The following is a 21,963-nucleotide window of genomic DNA, read 5'->3' as shown; positions in this document are numbered from 1 at the left end:
TTCCGTATACGTAACAACGATACGCCGAATCTATTTAAAATATGTTAACCGTTTGGTTATAACTATTATAATATATATATATATAACTATTGTAATGTTTGATTTCGCATTAAAGCACTAAATAATACAATTAGTTCAGTAGAATTTGACATAACAATCCGTTCGATGAAATATTTAGCATTTAAAACAAAAATAAGCCTTTAATTTCCGTGATTGCACTTATTATTAGTATTTCATTTTTAATTATCTTAATTAATTACCGCTAATTTCTTAATTCAATTGATTAAATTGCTAACAAATATTGTAAATCAAAAACGTTTAGTATAGCCTGACCAGGAACATAAAAACCCTGGCTTAGAGGCGCGTCAATTGCATTTGATAGTGCAACACTGGGTACAGTCGTACCTGTATTAAATTAATAGGCTAACTTTATGTATCAGGATTCAGGATTATAGGCTTATTTAATATTTTCATAAATTAACAAAAACGTATTATATTATAGGTAAACTGGTTTAAATAAATTAAATGAAACCATCAATCGAGCAAGTAGGATTTTCTTATTATTCATCAATAATCAAATTCTGAACTTGAATATTCAACTACAATGTCTGCTCATGAACGCTTCAAACTCGGTACTTCTTTCCCAATTCCATAAAANCATAGTAACAAATGCTAAGGCGGACGTATTCTGTCAGACTACAGCACTTTTTTTTATTGGCCGACACTTTTGATTTTGAACAAAAAATGTATGAATCGTCGATGAATTTCAGATCTCAAATACTCGACGCACAGTGGTGCTACAGCTTTGGTGCCATAGTAACAAATGCTAAGGCGGACGTATTCTGTCAGAATACAGCACTTTTGTTTTTATTGGCCGACACTTTTGATTTTGAACAAAAAATGTATGAATAGTCGATGACTTTTAGATCTCAAATACTCGACGCACAGTGGTGCTACAGCTTTGGTGCCATAGTAACAAATGCTAAGGCAGACGTATTCTGTCAGAATACGGCACTTTTTTTTGTTGGCCGGCACTTTTGATTTTGGACCAAAAATATATGAAACGTGGATGATGTCCTTTCTTAATTCAATTGATTAAATTGCTAACAAATATTGTAAATCAAAAACGTTTAGTACCTAACTTAAACATAACTGACGAGGGATTCTTAAATTGTTATGTAAATAGACTTAAAACTAACAACCCCTGCATCTTAGCATACAATCTGACTTTGAGGCCTCGAGTGTGGACCCGTGTATGTCAAAACGATGCCAGATGATCATGAAGCATGACACCCTGTACCTACTTAATTCGCTGTAAGTAGGAAAGATGACACAGATAATAAGAAGAATAAGACCAGAAGAAGTACTGTTGGAGCAAGACCAGTTGTCTTAAAATTATTAGGGTGCTTTAAATTTGGCAGTTGTTATCACTTTATTTACCGTTGTTTTATTTACCGTGTGCGGTCCTGCAAACGCACAACAAACGTCCGACACGAAACGTCTAAATTAAAAGCGCCCTTAGAGGAACCTTTTGTCCAGCAGGTTAAAGATGAAAATTTTAAAAATCTTCTCACCACTCATGAAAGCCATGTTGACGACCCCCTTCTGGTAGGTGGTCAACTGCAGCTCGCACTTGGCTGCGGGCAGCACGTATGCCACCTTCTCGGTTTGAATATCGTCGCTTAAGCTTGTGATAAGACGATGGTTGATGCTACTTTTATAGGAAAAAGAAAATTCTTCTCACCGCTATGAAGGCCATGTTGACGAGCCCCGCCTAGTAGGTCATGAGCTACAGCTCACACTTGGCCGCCGACAGCACGCAGTTCTCAACGCCAGTCGTAAAAACTGCTTCAGTGAACAATGTTCGGTCACACTGAGAACCAAAAAAAAGCCGGGGGCCACGGCATATTATGCTGAGTGGGGTCCCATTGCGATGGGCATCGCTGTGCGACAGGGTGGCACTGCTCAGTTTACTTTCTCTTCCATTGTGTGTTTTATGTCACCTCCGTCTTATTTGCTTTTTTTTTATTTACCTCTTTTGTTTTTTGTGATGTCCGTGGCAATAAATGTTTCTTTCTTTCTTTCAATGTAGGTAAAAATAACAAATATGGTTCTCACCGCTCATGAAGGCCATGTTGACGAGCCCCGCCTGGTAGGTGGTCAGCTGTAGCTCACACTTGGCCGCCGGCAGCACGTACGACATCACGCAGTTCTCGACGCCAGTCGTGAAGAACGCGCACGCGCACGCCCCCAGCGCGCTTCGGCTGAAGTGCCCGTAACCTGCAAGACGGTCACAACTACAACGAAACTCTAGAAAGTTGGATCGTGTATGGAAAGGAAATTCACAATTTGAAGAAAATTTGGGATAGCATATAACCCTAAAGCCCGGTTTGAACCAAAACGGGGCAGAGCAGAGGAGTTTCGGGTGAACGAATTTTTCTATAGAATTTGACAGCGTTGGCAGCACTGTGCGGAGCGAAGCTGTGCGGAGTGGAGAAGACTTGTGGAAATAATGAAATCCGATTGGTTATTCAAAACACTTTTCTGCTTCGCTCCGCCTTGGCGTGGAAACCGGGCCTCCAGACCTTCAAAACTAGTGAACAGGCATCTTTTGGACAAGTTTGCTCTACCATCGCATCAGAATCGCAGTGAAATTGTAAGAGCAAGCCCAGCCCAAACTAAATAAATAATTAGTAAACTAGAATAGAACTACCCCCTACTTCTCTTGTAGATCTCGTAAGAAGTCAAAAGACTAAGGGATCGATTTTTTTATAACAACTTAATCCTTTCCAATAGTTTAACGTGTGGAGTGTAGGACAAATTCATTAGTTGCCATTAGTGCTCAAATTGGAGAGGTCGTATTCTTGCAGTAAAGACAAAGATAGGATGATGATGATGATGAAAAAAATACAATATACATGAGTCCCAGAAGGTCTCCTTAACTCTCCTTTTAGGCTGCCGTTCCCTATTACTAAGACCTATTATTAAGAACGCTAATAATAGTAATTGAGAAATAGCTATCGCTAGACAGTTTGAATTTTCAAAGATTATATTAACATTTACTAAAGAAATAATAAATAGTTTCTTTTCCACACTCCACAAACACTTGCTCTTACATAAGTGTCGTAAACTTGCGGTCCAATAAACCGCTATACATAAAGTGTAGAGCAAATTGCCCGTTAATAGCCGCCATTGTTTTATAGTGGTTTTATTGCATGTGGGCAGTAGCAGACAAAAGGCGCTTTTTCAAAAATGAGGAAGAAAAAACGTTCATCTGGCTAAAATTCTAAATATAGGCTTTGTCAAAGTCAAACTTTAGGCGCTTTCGTTCGTTTCAGCCAAATGACGTCCACTGCTAGACAAAGGCCTCCCCAAGGTTTTCTACAGTGAACGGTCCTGCGATGCCCGCATCCAGGCTCTTTCCGCGACCTTTAACCAGATCGTAGGTCCACCTAGTAGGAGGCTAGCCCACGCTACGTCTTCCAGCCCGTGGTCACCACTAGAGAACTTCAGGCGCTTTATACGTCGCAAATAGCTTGCCCTACCACCACTTCAGGGCAACATAATTATGGGCTGGTGCTGAGAAGAAGTGGCGGAAGAATTTGATAATTTATACCTAAATTATTATTGTCTAATATTTATTTTTCAGTCATCGTATTACAGCGTTTAGTTAGATCGATGTACCTTTTTCCTTAAAAAATACGAAGAGGAAGTAGGTAGTCTAAAAGGTATCCTTCCGTTTGGCCAAATTACTTTTCGCCAAATTTCACTTCNTATCAACATAAATCAAACAAACAAAATTAGTTACACTATTTAATTCGAAACTTCACAGGATACATTCCTATCGATAAATGAGTAAACACGTGTTTCAGGTTATTTTAGAATTCAACCCCTAAAAGGGGGAAATTGGGTAAAAATGTCTAAAAATCAACATGAGTATTTATTACTGATACATGGCTTTGTCCGTTTTAAGTGACATAACATTTGTAACCTTGAAATTAATGGAAAAAAATAGATATTTTTTTACAGTTTTGGCAATAACCGTCAGTTTTATTCGTTAATATTATAAAATCAATCAATAAAGCACAAGAACAAGTGTAATACCTACAGTATTGCCACATTTATCAAGAGTGAAAACTTGACATTACTGTTGCATTTATTCAAATGTCTTTATTTTTAAAATTCGCGGCTTTTTATTGAACTACAGCCCCGTGTTTCACATAAAATATCATGCTTTTTATAAAATATCCCTTGAAAGTCGATAAATTGCTTTAATTAAATTCTGTAAGCAATTATTTGACATGTCCTTTAAAACGGACAAAAACAATTTAAGGGTTAAAAGCGCCCTTAGAGGAACCTTTTGTCCAGCAGGTTAAAGATGAAAATTTGAAAAATCTTCTCACCACTCATGAAAGCCATGTTGACGGCCTCCTGGTAGGTGGTCAACTGCAGCTCGCACTTGGCTGCGGGCAGCACGTATGCCATCTTCTCGGTTTGAATATCGTCGCTTGTGATAAGACGATGGTTGATGCTACTTTTATAGGAAAAAGAAAATTCTTCTCACCGCTCATGAAGGCCATGTTGACGTGCCCCGCCTAGTAGGTCATGAGCTACAGCTCACACTTGGCCGCCGACAGCACGCAGTTCTCAACGCCCAGTCGTAAAAACTGCTTCAGTGAACAATGTTCGGTCACACTGAGAACCAAAAAAAACCGGGGGCCACGGCATATGCTGAGTGGGGTCCCATTGCGATGGGCCTCGCTGTACGACAGGGTGGCACTGCTCAGTTTACTTTCTCTTCCATTGTATGTTTTATGTCACCTCTGTCTTATTTGCTTTTTTTTTATTTACCTCTTTTGTCTTTTGTGATGTCCGTGGCAATAAATGTTTCTTTCTTTCTTTCAATGTAGGTACAAATAACAAATATGGTTCTCACCGCTCATGAAGGCCATGTTGACGAGCCCCGCCTGGTAGGTGGTACAGCTGCAGCTCACACTTGGCCGCCGGCAGCACGTACGACATCACGCAGTTCTCGACGCCAGTCGTGAAGACTACTTCAGTGATAACAAAACAATGCAGGTACAAATGACTTACTTGACTTAAGGTCCTTTGTCCCCTAGATGGGGCAGAGGGTGTCCACAACAGTCCTCCATCGCGTTCGGTCTTGAGCTTTGCATTTGATTTCGCTCCAGGTCTTTTTGATTTTCTTCGCCTCCTCTGCTACACTGCGCCGCCAAGATTGCTTGGGACGACCACCTTTGCGTTTTCTAATAACAAATACCAGCAATTATAAGATGGTTCTCACCGCTCATGAAGGCCATGTTGACGAGCCCCGCCTGGTAGGTGGTCAGCTGCAGCTCACACTTGGCCGCCGGCAGCACGTACGACATCACGCAGTTTTCGACGCCGGTCGTGAAGAACGCGCACGCGCACGCGCCCAGCGCGCTTCGGCTGAAGTGGCCGTAACCTGCAAGACGGTCACAACTACAACGAAACTCTAGAAAGTTGGATCGTGTATGGAAAGGAAATTCACAATTTGAAGAAAATTTGGGATAGCATACAACCCTAAAGCCCGGTTTCCACCAAAGCAGGGCAGAGCAGAGGAGTTTTGGGTGAACGAATTTTTCTATAGAATTTGACAGCGTTGGCAGCACGGCGCGGAGCGAAGCTGTGCGGAGTGGAGAAGAGTTGTGGAAATAATGAAATCCGATTGGTTATTCAAAACACTTTTCTGCTTCGCTCCGCCTTGGCGTGGAAACCGGGCCTTAGACCTTCAAAACTAGTGAACAGGCATCTTTTGGACAAGCTCGCTCTACCATCGCATCAGAATCGCAGTGAAATTGTAAGAGCAAGCCCAGCCCAAACTAAATAAAGAATTAGTAGAGTAGAATAGGACTACTACCCCCTACTCCTCTTGTAGATCTCGTAAGAAGTCAAAAGACCAAGGGATCGATTTTTTTTCATCATCATCATTTTTCGTCCACTGCTGAACATAGGCCTCCCCCAACTTCCACATCGCACGGTTGGTAGCGGCCTGCCGCATAGTACGCAGAACTGACGGCCGATGGGGCAGCAAGGTTCTGGAATAGAGGCCACGTACCGGAAAACGCAGCGTGTGACGTCCACGCACAAGGTGGACCGACGACCTGATAAAGGTAGCAGGAAAGCGCTGGATGCAGGCCGATTTTTTTTTATAACAACTTAATCCAACAGTTTAACGTGTGAGTGTAAGCCAAATCCATTAGTTGCCATTAGTACTCAAATTGGAGAGGTCGTATTCTTGCAGTAAAGACAAACACCTGATGATGATGATGAAAAAAATACAATATACAGTAGTTCCAGAACTCTCCTTTAAGGCTGCCGTTCCCTATTACTAAGACTTCACCATCTGTCTGATAGCTAGTTGAAATTTTCAAAGATTATTATATTAACATTTACTAAAGAAATAACAAATAACCCTGCAGTTTCTTTCCCCCTTCATAAACACTGCGCTTACATAAAGATTCGGCCAAACCAACGCAATCAACCGGCGTGCAGCGATGGCGAACAATGCATTTAGGTCTGGTCGCCATCGCTGCACGCCAGCTGATCGCGCTGTGATCGCGTTGGTTTGGCCGAACCCTAAGTGTCGTAAACTTGCGGTCCAATAAACCGCTATACATAAAGTGTAGAGCAAATTGCCCGTTAATAGCCGCCATTGTTTTATAGTGGTTTTATTGCATGTGGGCAGACGCAGACAAAAGACGTTTTTCGGAAAAGGAGGAAGAAAAAACAAAACGTTCATCTGGATTAAGTCCTAAGTTGATATTTCAGTCAATAAATAAATCCCATTTCGCTTGGTAGTTCGCTTTGCATCATTCAAAGTAAGATGATGACACAGTGCGGCAAGATTTAGGTAGATTGATATACCTTTTTCGTAAAATAAAATGCCTTGAAGAAAAAAACATTCCACTTTTTAAGATAGTACAATAGGCGAAGTGATGTCTAATGCACTTAGGGACAATATTACTTCTCAAAAGTATCATTATAAAAAGCTCATAAATATTTGTGCAAACCTCGAAAAATCCGCTTCTTAGACGCTTAATATTATTTCATCTCACAATCGTTATGTAGATACGAATAGTTACTATTTGTTGTGTACTCTAACTATTCAAGAATGTGCACTTTAAAACGTGCTATTTCTAAAAAAAATTCTTTGTTATTAAACCAGCATGTTTCTTTACGCGGGTTCTTAGGAAATACACCGCTAACTATGTTTTCTTATCGTTACTGCAGTACCGACAGCAAACGTCATCGCCTGAGCTCTTGTTTGCTGACCCTACCCCGTGCACTTTCGTTGTAACTTGCTTCGGAAGAATACAGGTACAGACAAGTCAACAGAAAAGTTGAAAATAATTCGAAGCTCGATTAAACATTAATTCTTCTTTCTTTGTAAAATTCTAAAATTAAAAAAACATTTATGAGTCATTAATACGAAAAATACACTATTTATGTAATGCCACGGCTGTTATTTTGTTGTCCTAATAAACTACTGTAGATAAGTCACTTCTGAACATACGAAGCAGTAATCTATTATGAATGATATCACATCGAGGAGTAATAAATAAAATAACAATTCTCTAACTTTCTCCACAGGACAGGCAATGCCTAAGAGGTGGGGGTCAGTCTTTTTGTCTTGTATTTATTATATTTTTATCTTGTATTAAATATGGCAATAAATATTTTTCATTTTCACTTTAAGTGCATGCTAAATATGCTCCTTTATTCCATTTAGTCCTACCAGTAGTTCGATAGTCGAACTGTTTGGATTTTTTTTTCCAAATTGTTTATTTCAATTAATTAATCTATATGTAAGATTTTCATGTAATTACTTTGTATGTAATGTTGTTGGTATACCGTAATAAATAAAATAAATAAAATAAAATAAAAATTGTTATACCTACTGACGGATCGATCATTTTGGAAACGCGCATTTTATTCCAAATAGAACTACTATGAATATAATGGTATAGTCAATATGCTTTCATTTCTGGGAAAAGAGAGCCAGATATTAAATAACCCTAACTGGGTCCACATTGATCTGCTTGAATTGTAAGACCTAAATGCTAATGTGGTGAAGCAAAGTATTGAGTATTAGGATACTGAATTACCATTTAACTTCTTGTAACCTATCCCTTTGTACTTTGACAAAAACAAATCAGTCATGGCTGTTATAGTACATCTCAAAAGTCAACAATATTTATACAGGTGCCAGGAAGTCTTACATTCCACACATTTTGTCATAGTATTATTATAATAGGGCTTTTCATCAAAGATTATTTGGATTTAAAATTAGGTATGGCCAAAAATAGTCTATGTTAATTATTGTCTTGAACAATAGTTATTATTATAATAGGCTAGTGTTTATATTATAATAGGTCACAAATACGCCGATTGTTCTTTTGATAATAACAGTTTTTGTTAATAAGTATAACTAATTAAGTATATTGTCATCGCATGACTTGATGTCATGGATCAATCTAGAATCAACGTTAGAAATACATTTAGAAAAATGTATTCCGTATTGATTTTAAACATTTTCTTTCACATAAACCTTGTTTTAGTACTATTATAAGTTAGAGTATATAGTTTTGTCATTATTTTTTCTCGAGAATACTCATATACTTCACAATCTATTAGAACATCTTATAAAATAAATCATGGTTTTCACATGCTTTAATAAAGCAGAATCAAAAGGAAGTGCCGCCTTTGTTCAATGTTTCATTTCAGTTCAGAGAGTTCCAGAGGCTATCAAGTTAAATAAACACATCAGCTCTTACACAGTCGTATTAAGGGCGATTTTACACCAAAGGTTTTCTTATAAGCTGTCTCTACCCACATCTTGCAATCTCCATAGTTATTGTACGTACATACAATTCGATCGGTGAATAGAATGTTTTTGTACGGCACCGGCTGATATTGTAATTTACAATAATATTTGAAATTGCACTCGCTGTTACAATAACATCGTTAGGATAGGGTACTCGTAAGCTATTCGGCATAGTGTTTGGAAACAACGGAGTGTGTCAATATATGAATGGGGCTGAGTAGAGATGAGATGACGTTACTCATTATAAACATCATTTCCGGTTAGGTCGATCCATGCTAGACATAGGCCCACAAGACAAGATCTGCCAACTAAGGTCGTCGGTCCATCAAGGAAGTGGGTGTCCTATACTACGCTTGCCATGACGTGGTCTCCATTCAAGTAGCCTTTCCGGATACTCATTTCGTGATTAAACTTAGATGAGGGAAGGAAGCAGGAGAACCAAAGTAACCTACATAGCTCGCAGAATTGCTAAAATCAAGTGGCAGTGGGCGGGGCACATAGCTCGTAGAGACGATGGCCGTTGGGGCAGGAAAGTTCTCGAGTGGCGACCACGGGCTGGAAGACGTAGCGTGGGCAGGCCTCCTACTAGGTGGACCGACGATCTGGTGAAGGTCGCGGTAAGAGCCTGGATGCGGGCAGCGCAGGACCGTTCATTGTGGAAAACCTTGGAGGAGGCCTTTGTCCAGCAGTGGACGTCATTCAGCTGAAACGAACGAACGAGGGAAGGAAGACTACTTTTAAGGGTCCCTTATCCAAAGGGTGCTAACGGGACCCTTTTCATTCCGCGTCTCTATCTTTCTATCTGCCTACAACGCGGAAATCTTCGAGTGCGAATCCCACATGTACTTCACTGGTTTATTAAAATATGAAAGAAAATGATTGAACATTGTTTTTTAAAATTGCACGTCTTCATCTGAGAACACAATAATAATTGTATTCTATTTAACTATGATTATCTAGTCACAACAAATCGTACGGTATTCAGATCATTCGCATGATGCGACGCGACCGTGCGCACGCGGCGGTGACGTCACACGCGTGCTGCGAGCGCAGTCCACACGAGCGGGAAAATCACGTTTAGGCCTTTTTTGCCTACTGCGCTGGTCTAGATTTGATCTTAGAAGATAGATAACGCATAATTGATATCTAGTTTAGATAAGGCATAGATCTGTGCTGATTTGAACAATTGCCAATCTATAGATAAATAATTGTTAGTTGGTTATATTTCGCTCTTGGCAGCTCTGTAAAGAGAAATTGGCCTTTTTATTGTTTAGCAAAAAGACTAAAAAAATTAAAGATAATGTTAAATTGGATAGCCATTTCCTCTTTACTTCACATGACTATTCTAGCTAGAGGACAATGTTATACCTATTATGGCATTTAGTTTGCTTTTTGTTCAATGTGCATTTTTTTTAGATAAGTTGTTTTTTATCATAAGTCCGCGTACTCCTAATTGTAGTTACCGCCAAAGTATGGTCAATAAACGGAAACCAATAGTAAACAATCCAAACAATTTGTTTGTTTATATTGTCAACTTACCAGCGGAATCCAGCGCCGTCTCGTAATCCGCTACCTCCTGTGTCTGGCTGTCCGGTGCATCGCCCGCCGCTCGGTGTGCGGCTATGAAACAAGCGGATTTACTTATTTATTTAGATTACCAACAAGGAAACATTAGTCAAAATTTACAGAAAAAAAGCACTAGTTGCCAGTAATAACACAAAAAATTGCTAAAAGTAAAGTCAAAGTTCTGCCAGTTCTGCTCCTATCACGGGGATTGATGGCACCCTAGTGTCAAACTTTCTTTTATTCAAGACCACATTAGGAAGAATTACACAAAACGGCAGTACTATCTAAGATTTGAACCCAGACGAGAGTCCGCGAGAGCTCTTAAACTTATTCACGGGAAGGTCAAGTGAAAGTAAGTATGAAATAATGTATTAATAAGAATAGCTGAAAACATGCTGAGTTTGATATTTGTAAAGAGTTGCTATAAGTTGATATGACTTCAATAGAATCCATGTCACTGTGTTGTTGTAACCTATAATTTGATGAATTATCTTGTTAAAAATTAAATTATCGATCGAATTTAGAAAACAATTTCCTACCAACAAATTGTGACCATGTCAAATTCGTCAGGAAAATAATATAATTTTACAATTTTCCCTTCTAGAATCGTAATGAGAAATACCATTTTTGGTAAAATCTAAGTATCCACTAAAACTGTTTCAATTTCTTGGGCAATTTATAATTTTGGTCTAACAAGCAGTGTGTAACAAAATAAAATGTTTATTTAAATGAATTTAATTCAATCAGTTCTTTCTTAACTCTAAAATGTCGTTTGCAATAAATATTAAATGTCAATTATATCTGTATAGCCTGACCAGGAACATAAAAACCCTGGCACAGAGGCGCTTCAATTGCATTTGATAGTGCAACACTGAGTACAGTCGTACATGTGTTAAATTAATAGGCTAAATTTATGTATCAGGATTCAGGATTACGGGCTAATTTGATATTTTCATAAATTAACGAAAAATATTATTAAAGATAACCTGGTTTAAAAAAATTAAATGAAACCATCAATCGAGCTAGTAGGATTTATTTTATTATTCATCAATAATCAAATTCAGAACTTGAATATTCAACTGCAATGTCTGCTCATGAACGCTTCAAACTCGGTACTTCTTTCCCAATTCCATAAAATTCAAAACTTAGAAAGTGACAAAAAACTTTAAAATAGGTAGTTGAAACAGACTACAGCTAATTTTCATAGTGGACTGTACCATACGATAAACATGTCAGTCAATTTGACAACCTTTGTCGGAAACATTATTCAATGAAAATATTGTCTGAACCCTTAGTATTTCTCTTCGACAAATACATTAACACATCGTGAACCACTTTTCTTTCACGACTATAAAAATATTTTAGCAATTTAATTCACGAAATCAATTGCACACATTTAAAATAAAGTTTGTTTACACTTTGACAACAATAGACTGACATGCATGGTGACATGTGAATGAAGTTTTCAGTTACTGTTGCCATTAAAAGAAATTAGTACCATTAGTTTTCCGCAACATGGCGAGGGTTTTTATGTTCCTGGTCAGGCTATAATTCAATAAATCACTTTCGTGTTCTGTCAAAATGCTTGAGTAATTTATAAGATGTATAAAATAATAAGTATTAAGAAACGAATCGGAAATGATTATAAAATTTTTTTGGGAAATATGAATAAAGCGCAGTCTTCCTTATTTTAATAATGAATTATGAAATTATAAGTGATGTGAACTAGCGATACGACTCTATGTATTACTAGCGACTCGCCCCGGCTTCGCACGGTTGCAATGGAATTTCCCGGCTTTTCTCTTCTATAATATGCATGTTTATACTGTCTTATAAACCTTCCTCTTGAGTCACTTTATCTATAAAAAAACTGCATCAAAATCCATTGCGTAGTTCTAAAGATCTAAGCATACATTGTCATAGGGACCATAGGGACAGACAGCGGAAAGCGGCTTTGTTTTATACAATGTAGTGAAGTATCATAAAGTACGTAAGTACCTATTTAAAACTCTGGTTTGTACTCCAATTCAATTTGAGGTTTTGGTAATTAAAGGTAATAAAATATTATTTCATTCATGTTTATTGCAGTTATATGTGTTAATCGCATCATTCAATACGCCGCATTATAATCAGAATTTCTTAATTAGGTATTATTCAGCAGTTTTTATATATATTTATTGCTCTACAAACGTAAGACGTAACATTTAGTTTTTTAGATTTATAAAATTATTTTAAAAAATGTGCTGCTGTTGCCAATATTTATAGAAACAGGTAGTATACCTAACTGTTTAGTTGAATTGACATTTGAAATAATAAATTCTCAAACTTTTCTTTTTCATGAAAAACTATTACGATTAACTTTTAAAAGATTTGAAACGTGCGTTTTGAATTTTTTTTTTTCTAACATAAAAGTTTGATTGACAACTGAAAATTTCATAAAAACTATGTTATGTAGGTACTTAGTAGTAGGTAAAAAAAAGTTGCACATATTAAGCATCTATTAGTAATTACTAGTTATTATTAGTAGTATTAAGTAGGGTACCTACTTATAATATAAGTAAACAGAGTGTCCATTAATTATTTCTTACTGATTGCAAAAAGCATATTTTAATTAGACGTTATCACATACATAAAAGTTATGATATAGAAATCATTGATCCCTATCACTTGCAATAATTTTACCAATAGTTTTTCAGCTGATCGATAGGTAGTTTTTTCAGCTGAAAAGTTACGAATTATTTTACGTTCACGTTGTTTTATGCAATAAGAAAAAAATGAAAGGTCAAGGAGATAATTTAGTGATAATGAGCGTTTTTCTTGTCTAGAATGTCTTGAATAGTATTTTCTTAGTAACTTTGCTCGTAGTGTTCATTAGCTGATCGTATAAAAAGCCACTTAAGTGCGATCCTCACATGTGGCCGCCGATGAAAGTAATGCTTAACATTTAACGACGTTTTTATTACAACTATCTGTAGCTGAAGCGAATCAATAGTATTTTATCAACCTTTTTCATACAACTTACAATTTTTATATTTTTTTGTTACCTCACTTATAAAGTTTTTGTTTATACGTGATTTTAAATAAAAATAATATCTGCCTGCGATCGACGTTCAAATCTTAATTATTATATTCGATTATGCTAATATATTTTTTGGTTTCGTAATTGCAAATCTAAAAACTTGCCTAGTTACCGTAAATTATTATTATTTTGTTATTAATGATATAATTATTGTTATGATCGATTTTTCAATAAAAAAAAAAACAATAAAAATCGAAATAAAATTACTCACGACTGTTAACCTTCGGGACAACTTTGCACACCATTTTTAAAACTATTATGGCACAACTGGGGTATATTTCACTTTACTCTTACGTCTACCGCGTCACCGCAAAATACTCGGTGGACGCGCGCGATCGGTCTCGCGATTCGATTCCGACTGGGGGCGCGGGCGCTCGCTCCAGGCGAACAAACGGTACTTACATTGCAAAGCCTTAGCACATAGCTGAGTGTGGTCTTATCTTATTCCCTTTGGGTTAAACCATGTATGCTAATCATAGGTAATGTTACAGACTGCCCATTAGAGTCTACATTTTGTGACAAAATAGCAGCTATGGCAACTACGAGTACATACCTAAGAAATCACAGCGTTAAGCTTGATATCAATTGGCTAAACTTATACAAATATCAAAACACTGCCTACATCTATACTAATATTATAAAGAGGAAAGATTTGTACCTATTTTTGTATGTTTGTAATGAATAGGCTTAAAAAGTACTGGGCCGATTTAAAAAATTCTTTCACCAAACGAAAGCTACGTTATTCACGAGTAACATAGGCTAAATTTTATTTTGGAAAAACATAGGGTTCAGGGGCGCACGCGCGCGAAGCCGCGGGCGGAAAGCTAGTAATGTATAAATAAGTGCTTCCCATTTTTCCCTGATCTATGAACGCGGGAGTCCATTTCCTATTTAATCTAAGTTATTAGTTTGCCATTATAAAAATTGTCATTTCAAAATAATGATCGATGTTTTCTTTTATTTTAAATTCTATTTTGTAGGAAATCCTCGCCGGAAGTATAGATTCCCTATTTTCAGTTTGAAAATCTGAATTTCAAATAAACCACTATCAAAGTAAACACACTAAAATTATTTACTCTATACCTATCCATAAAAACTAACCCTTCTACTGCAAGTTTTCCTCACTATCTTATTTATGCTCAAGAGATTTGACACAGTGTAAATATGTACAAGCAGTAAGGCCCGGTTTTTTGATTCATAGTTAAAATAACCAATGGTCAAATTTGACAGATGTCAAATGACAAGTGGTTAAATATCAGAGAAAAATGTTTTTCGAACAATGGTTAGCTTGACTTTTAGTACATTTTGAAACTATTTGTTTACATTTTGTTAATATTTAACCATTAGTAGCAAAATTTAACAATTAGTTATTTTAACTAAGAATCAAAAAACTGGGCCTAAGTGCATCTCGTACCTACTCCGAGTAATTGAATGTAAGCGATCGCATGTAAAGATGTAAGTGTCCTTTTGGCACTACTTACTTTTTTCTTTTTATGCAAGACAAGGCAATTTGACTGCAATCGCACCTTAAAGAGCATGATAAAAGCCAAAATAGTGTCTTTCTTTTATTTATTTACTATAATTGTGTGCAAGTATTTACCTAACTTTATTTCTTTCAGAGTGGCATCACAGTACGCTCCTAGGATTGCTATAGAAAGTTTGAATTTAAAAATCTAAAGAGAATAAGACAATACAGACATGAAAGATGAACCGTATGGCTCACACTGTAAAATTGTTATCAGATCTCATGTAGAGACAAACTTCACTCAACACTCCCTAAAACTACACCGTAGTCAAAATGGCTCTCCTTGGGCAGCGCTTCGAGACCAACACTTGCCAATGTCGAGATGAAAATAAAAAATATCCTTGTACATTTTACACTGCGTCTATAGTACCAAACTAAGCAATAAACTTGTAGTAAGATAGTTATTTAATTTTTAGCATTAAGAGTTGCATCTCAAACTAATTTGAAAATTATAAATAACTTGAAAAAATCGAACTGCTCAAGGCAGGAATTGAACCCACGACCTTCCGCTTGCTTGTAGTAAGATATTACGCCTTTTTTTAACGTCAGGAAGTAATGAAATTGTGTTCTTCTGCTTACACTTTAGAAAGACATGCCTACTGTTCTACTCTTTGACTGTAGCGGGAGCGAGCGCTAATTGATCGCAGCGGTCAGGCTGCATTTCACTCCATGCGCGCGCGCAACCCGTCTTATAAAGCATTTCGCTACGAGGCAGGGCTGGCTTCGTCATTACTCAAATTAGATCAATATTATGAGAAAGTAGGTATTATTTTTTCCTTTTCAGAACTTCATAAGTAGTTTTTTTAATGCAATTATGAAATAACTTTCAAGAAAATTTACCATCTTTACATCAAAATCTACTTTAATTTCGCTTCTACTTTGCCCAAAAGGTAAAAAACTTAATTTGACGTTTGTAGAAAACTGTTTCTTTGCAGTAAAGTTTTGAAGGAGTTTATCGTCTTTTTGAATTGGTTAATGAAATTTCTTAATCTAACTAATCAATAGTAACATGGTAGAATGTCACCACGAATGTTGGTGGTGAAGGAAAGATTCGCCTAGCCATTAACACTGGAATGCTAATATCCTGAATTTAACGAAATTCTTCAATTAGGGTTGGGTAGATCTAGTATGGCTTACTATACAACTTGTCGAGTAGTTGTACAAAATAATGCAAATGTTGACAACCCTAAGTGCCCGTTCTGCGCCGGAGTGCCGAAGATCGCAACAACCGTCAAGCTTTCGTCAGATTTCATGACGCCATGACAGGTTTTATTGGAATACCATACCATAGCCTACTTATGCTTAGTTATCATGTCATGTCGCGATTTTTGCTGAGAGGCGCCTCTTCAGCATAATTCATTAACAAAAAAATACTTATGCATCTTTAGTTAAAATGATGCTGAATAAGTATAAAGTTTTTTTAACTTATTATCCCTATTTCTTGACTTTTATTGGTCAGATGGCGTGGTGTGGAAGTGGTCTCAGACCAGACCTCAGTTAAGTTTCCAATAAGTACTTAATTATGTTCAGTTTTCAAGTTTTTCCTAATTCGGGTTACTTTATTAGTCCATTGCTTGACACTGAGGCCTACTGCTCAACCATTTTTTTCTGGATAGTATTTATTATTTTTTGAATTTTCTTTTTATTATTTTTCTGGTGCAGCGTTGGCATTTAGTTTCATTACTTTTTCAGTCGTTTTTATAAACGCAGTCTACTAATTTTATTGTTTTAAGTGTGTAATGGTGTGAGTCACGTACCGGCCAGCTGTGGCTGTGGGTTTGAATCCTGCGGAGGACAAATTTTAGTGTGATGAGCACGAGCATTTTATTGGTCCTTAAATGTAGGTTTATCTTGTATTAATGTTATTAATAAATAAATAAATAAGATCTTTATTCTCACCATAATCTTACAAATAAGGTAGGTACTACATAGACTATTATAAAAAGAACATTTTGCCGATTATGGCGGGTTGACACCTTAACTAGGAAAGATCCTGTATGTCACTTCTATAATATCGCAAATAAACTAATATTGTCACGCCGCTATAAATCGTAATGTGACATGCAAAAAATTTAATTTGAATTTGAAAAATCCATCAAAACTTTAAATAAGTACACTTTTGTGGAAAAAGCATAAGACCTACAGTAAAAACTCTTATAAAACTCATTTATTTTTGCAAATAGGCTTTTAAAAAGCACTTTTACACGTCCCAAGGTGTTTACTCGTATCTTGATGGGCTGATCATGACGATGCCGCGATGATCCGTACAAGATTTTCTTAAAGTGATTACTAATTTGAGGTGACATGACAGTTGAAATTTCACAATTTCCAAACTACCCTCATTATCTCAGTTGTTTTATTCCAAATAACCAAATGGAAATATGATGTGATTAAGTTATTTTTAACACCAAGGTCGGCCATTTTGACAAAAAGAGCCACAACACACAGATAATGTAATTTGGATATTAGCTAACTAGAAGCGGAAACGGGCAAAAAATATAATTGTAGGACAAAGACGTCAGTGATTTAGCTTTCAAACAAGTCTGTCACATCCGTGGACAATTACCCACAGGTTGATATGAATTTTGAGAGTGATATCTAAATATTAAAAACATTATTACTTCAAATTGACTAGGATGAGTAACAAAGGGTAATATTTCATCCTACCTACCCTCTTTCTTTGTGTTGTCTTTTTTGTTTTAGGTACTCACACAAATAATTTTTCTTATTATTATAAATGTTAAATATTTTTGTTTTTTGTAAACCCTGATACTTTGTCAAAGCTGTTTACGTGACATTGGCGAAATCAGAGTTCTCAAAACCAAGTCGTTGCTATTATAAAAGAAGAAGTAGGGGTAATCTTTGGTTAAAATATTAGAAGCAGTGATCACTTAAGCAACCACTGTTGCAAATATTAAAAGCCTTCAATGTTTAAGGAGTTGGGTTTATCACAATTAATCCCCCCCAGGAGAACAGTTTAAAGCAATTTAAAAAAAACTTCATTATTTTAATTTAGCTAGTTGTGATTATTTCTAGTAGGTAGTTTAGTTTTTTTCTGTTTCATTCAATTTTTACGCATTATAATTGCCCGTTTTGTGTTAATATGTAATTGTGTTAATTATATTCGAGGCCGTTAGATTCCTTTAAGCATAGTTACATTAAAATAAATAATATTGCATTTCTGATTTATGATAAAACTAAAAGTTGTACCATTTTAAAATAATATTAAAGTCATTTATAAGCAATTGAATTTTTATTTTATGAAATGAGACTATCGCATTGCAGATATCAGTTAATATTAATCCAGAAAAATAAAGTAGAATGATTAACAGTTGGGTCGTAAACTCAGAAATAAGCAAAAATAAAATAGTCACCAGTTGGTCAACTATTATAAAAGTGTTGACTACATCCAGCTTTTAGGCAAGAAATCAATCTCATTCTTCTAATATTAAACCGTCCACCCATAAGGTGGACCGACGACCTCATAAAGGTAGCGGGATTCGGGAAGGCGCTGGATGCTGGCCGCCACCAACCGATCATTGTGGAGATCACTGGGTTTGATTGGAGCCTATCAGCCTAGTATGTTCAGCAGTGGACGTCCTTTGGCTGAAATGATGATGATGATGATGATATTAAAGAGAAAGAATGCAATTATATAAGTAGCTATTCATTTTCTTTCGTTGCAAATAAATAAACCCGACACTGCGTTTCTCGCAGCCTTTAATCGTTTCCTTAACTTCCAGTAAATCCAACCGGTCCTGCAAGTGGAAACTGCGTCATTTATTTTCCCTAACTCTCTAGCAGTTTCTAAAAATTATTGCTTTCATCTTAATCTACACTAATGTAATAAACCCCGGGACAAACTTGATCTTCATTGGTTGGGTTTTTATGGCGGTCAAGCTGTAGATCCTGGCTACACAGGAGTTGCAGGAGTGGACGAGAGGTGGGAACAGTCCCGTTAATGTAATAAAGAAGAAACATTGATTGTTGGTTCGTATTGAATAGGCTCCGAAACTGCTGGACTGATTTGAAAAATTATTTCACCACTAAAATCCGACAATATTTTTGATATACAGGCAGTACCAGGCAGTACTAAGTTGGACGTGGTGGTCATATTGTGTAACGTTTTTAACTAGTAGGTGCCTACCTACTACAAAACAAAACACATAGGCTGATACACAAAAACCTTTTTGTTCCTCACCTGTCATCCGCTTTGCAATGGAGAAAAGTCGAACCATAATTTCGAACTCCTCCTATGTTCTTCTGATTAATTTCATTGCAGTTCCAATGACAGTTTAACTTTCCCCCGGGACTAACTTGACCTTCATTGGTTGGGTTTTTATGGCGGTCAAGCTGTAGATCCTGACTACACAGGAGTGGGAACGAGAGGTGGGAATAGTCCCGTAGGCTGATAAGCACATTACCCTCTTTTGCGTCGCGCAGTCGGGTAAAAACAACGTCCACGGAAGCGCGATCGCTTTTTGTTTTATCAAAAAGTCTAGACAAAGTAATTACTAATTACCTACACATTTCTTATCCACAGACCATCTTCGTTGGCTTGACCTCTATCCGGCTAAAGTTAGAGTTGACTTTTCAATATAAATTAATGTGAAATTAGTTTCATGGACTGTGGTTCCGAAATTCGACTGTTTTTATTGTTCGTTGAGGAAATAGTTTTGTTTTTGTTTAGTGCAAGTCTTAATTGTGGTTAGACCACATCATTGGTGACAAGCTGCTTTATGTCGAACCTTTATGCCTTTGTCTCAGTAATTAAAATAAAACAAAAAAAATACAATTTTATTAAACCACCCGTAATTTAATTCAATTGAAATTTTGGCGTTGCATAGTTTAATTAATAATTATACGCAATAAAAACTCAAAACAAAATATTTTCATACTTAATTACCACAATTACAAAAAATCATCCATGAACTTATTTGTTTAACTTTTTCGTCTCTTTTTCCCTTATTTTATTTCAATTGCGTCCGATGTTTAATGAATAAAAACATAATTATCATGAATAATATTGTCTTTTACAAAGAACATAATTTCTAAATTCACTTTCGTGCGCGTATTTTGTTGCTACAAATAAAATAAATAACGCATTCCTAAACCATCGAGAATACAACTAAAAGAAAGCCTTTGAAATATCCCACCAGAACCAGTACATCCAGGCTCCTCAATTCCGGGAATAGCATAGGCAAGGGGCCAGGGGACATTTTACATTCATAATACCTTATTGAGGTCCCTTAGTTTGACAAATATCGCCATAAATCTCAGGTGATTGCCGATTCCCATGACTTTTTTTGATGTTGTCCTTCCACAAAAGGTTTTTTAGGGGAAAAAATCTTTTTGTGACAAAGTAGTTTAACAAAAGTCTAAGGGATGGAACTATCTTCCCACGAGAAAGCGCCATGGTTGTTAAAATTTTGGTTGGACATAAACAGGTCATTTCTTTGTGAATGATTCCGTATCACTACCCGTGATCACTTTTAAATAATCGTATTTGTTTACATTAGAAGAAGAATTGTTTTAAATGTACAAAAAATATTTTAAGTGCAAAATACATTGCTTAAAAAAACAACGCTGATTAAAAACAACAGATTACAAAACTCATAATACGCGTAGAGATATCTAATTTAATATCATAAATCATTATAAATCACTTTATGGATTCAAGCCGTCACTTTTTAAAATCGCGACGTCTTCAATCGCCGCTTCACACGTTAATGCATGCTTAATACAATTACAATTGATATTTAATCGGTATTTTATTTACTTAGCACAATGTGGAACATTTTTGTAATTACAATTTTTATACTTATAGCGAAATGTCACTGACTGACTCACTTATTACGGAATCTCAGAAACTTTAAAGGTTCGGCCAAACCAACGCGATCAGCCGGCGTGCAGCGATGGCGATGCGCACCGGCTGATCGCGTGTGATCGCGTTGGTTTGACTGAACCTTTACACCTACAAACTTAAAGATTGGCAAGTAGAACTTACTTGCTCATAGGGTGTAGACATCTAAGAACGGATTTTATGAAACTCCACTCCTAAGGGGCTAAAACGGGGTCCACGCGTACGAAATCGCGGGCGGCTGCTAAGTAGTAGGTAATACAGTTTAAAGGCAAGGCCCCTGACCTATCTATTGGTACTTAGACTCGGCAGGTGTTAGCTAAGAATAGCCAGGCAATCCCGCTAGGCATCTACGCAGCCTATAATTCAAACCACCTCGTAAGAACTAGAGTTAATGGCGGGAATGGACATCGCAAGTATTTATTAGCAACTATTTATACTAAACGGCCTACTATGAGTATGTAGAAAATGTGGGGGCTCAGGAAAATACACGCCATCGGATGGCGCCAGTTTGACGATTTAGTGACATAATATCGTACTTACGAATTTCACAAAAGTATTTGTTGTGCACATCGCCCGGCGAGCGAAAGGTCGTGGGTTCCATCAGGTTCCATGCCCACCTTTTCTTTTTCAAATTATTTTAAAAATAGGCTTCCTACTACAGAGCTTATACCTACTCGTAGACTTCCCAATATAACCTTAACCCTACCACTGCTTTGGGCTTGCTTTGGGACAAAATGTAGGCGCTGAGAAGATAGGTTATGTAAATCACTTGAATTTTAGAGAGACCTAAGTAATTTATTCATAAAAAGATATAAAACACTTACGTTTCTCGAGCACTGAGTCTTCTGGGTCTTACCCTTCATCCTTTTGCTCTTCAAAAAGATTTGCAAGCTTGAAAGTGTAATATTATGCAATTTCCATTATTTTACACGTGGATAAGTTAAGGTAAGGATTAAACCTTTGGTTCATTACCTAAGTCTATGCACTTCCCATATTTTACACAATAACTGCACAACACAACTAGTTCTTTAAAATAAAATAACAGTTATTTATTTTATTAA

General features: G+C 36.6%; 1 protein-coding gene across 1 annotated transcript in view; it reads right to left on the bottom strand.

The window, feature by feature from the left end:
- The window catches only part of LOC114358803 (uncharacterized), a gene marked incomplete at its 3' end in the record, with an annotated part of 34,600 nt that extends 12,637 nt beyond the window's left edge, over positions 1-21,963 (bottom strand). The window contains exons 1-4 of the mRNA XM_028312848.1: positions 21,727-21,963; positions 16,797-16,824; positions 10,409-10,489; positions 5,306-5,467 (exon numbers count right to left, since the gene is read on the bottom strand). Of these exons, the coding sequence (XP_028168649.1) occupies positions 5,306-5,467; positions 10,409-10,489; positions 16,797-16,824; positions 21,727-21,765 (310 nt within the window). The remainder of the gene's footprint in view (positions 1-5,305; positions 5,468-10,408; positions 10,490-16,796; positions 16,825-21,726) is intronic.

Source organism: Ostrinia furnacalis, unplaced genomic scaffold, assembly GCF_004193835.3.
Source record: "Ostrinia furnacalis isolate ACB-3 unplaced genomic scaffold, ASM419383v2 OfSCF4115, whole genome shotgun sequence".
NCBI lineage: Eukaryota > Metazoa > Arthropoda > Insecta > Lepidoptera > Crambidae > Ostrinia > Ostrinia furnacalis.
Note: the sequence above shows the minus strand (reverse complement) of the source record. Positions and strands in the feature narration are given on the sequence as shown.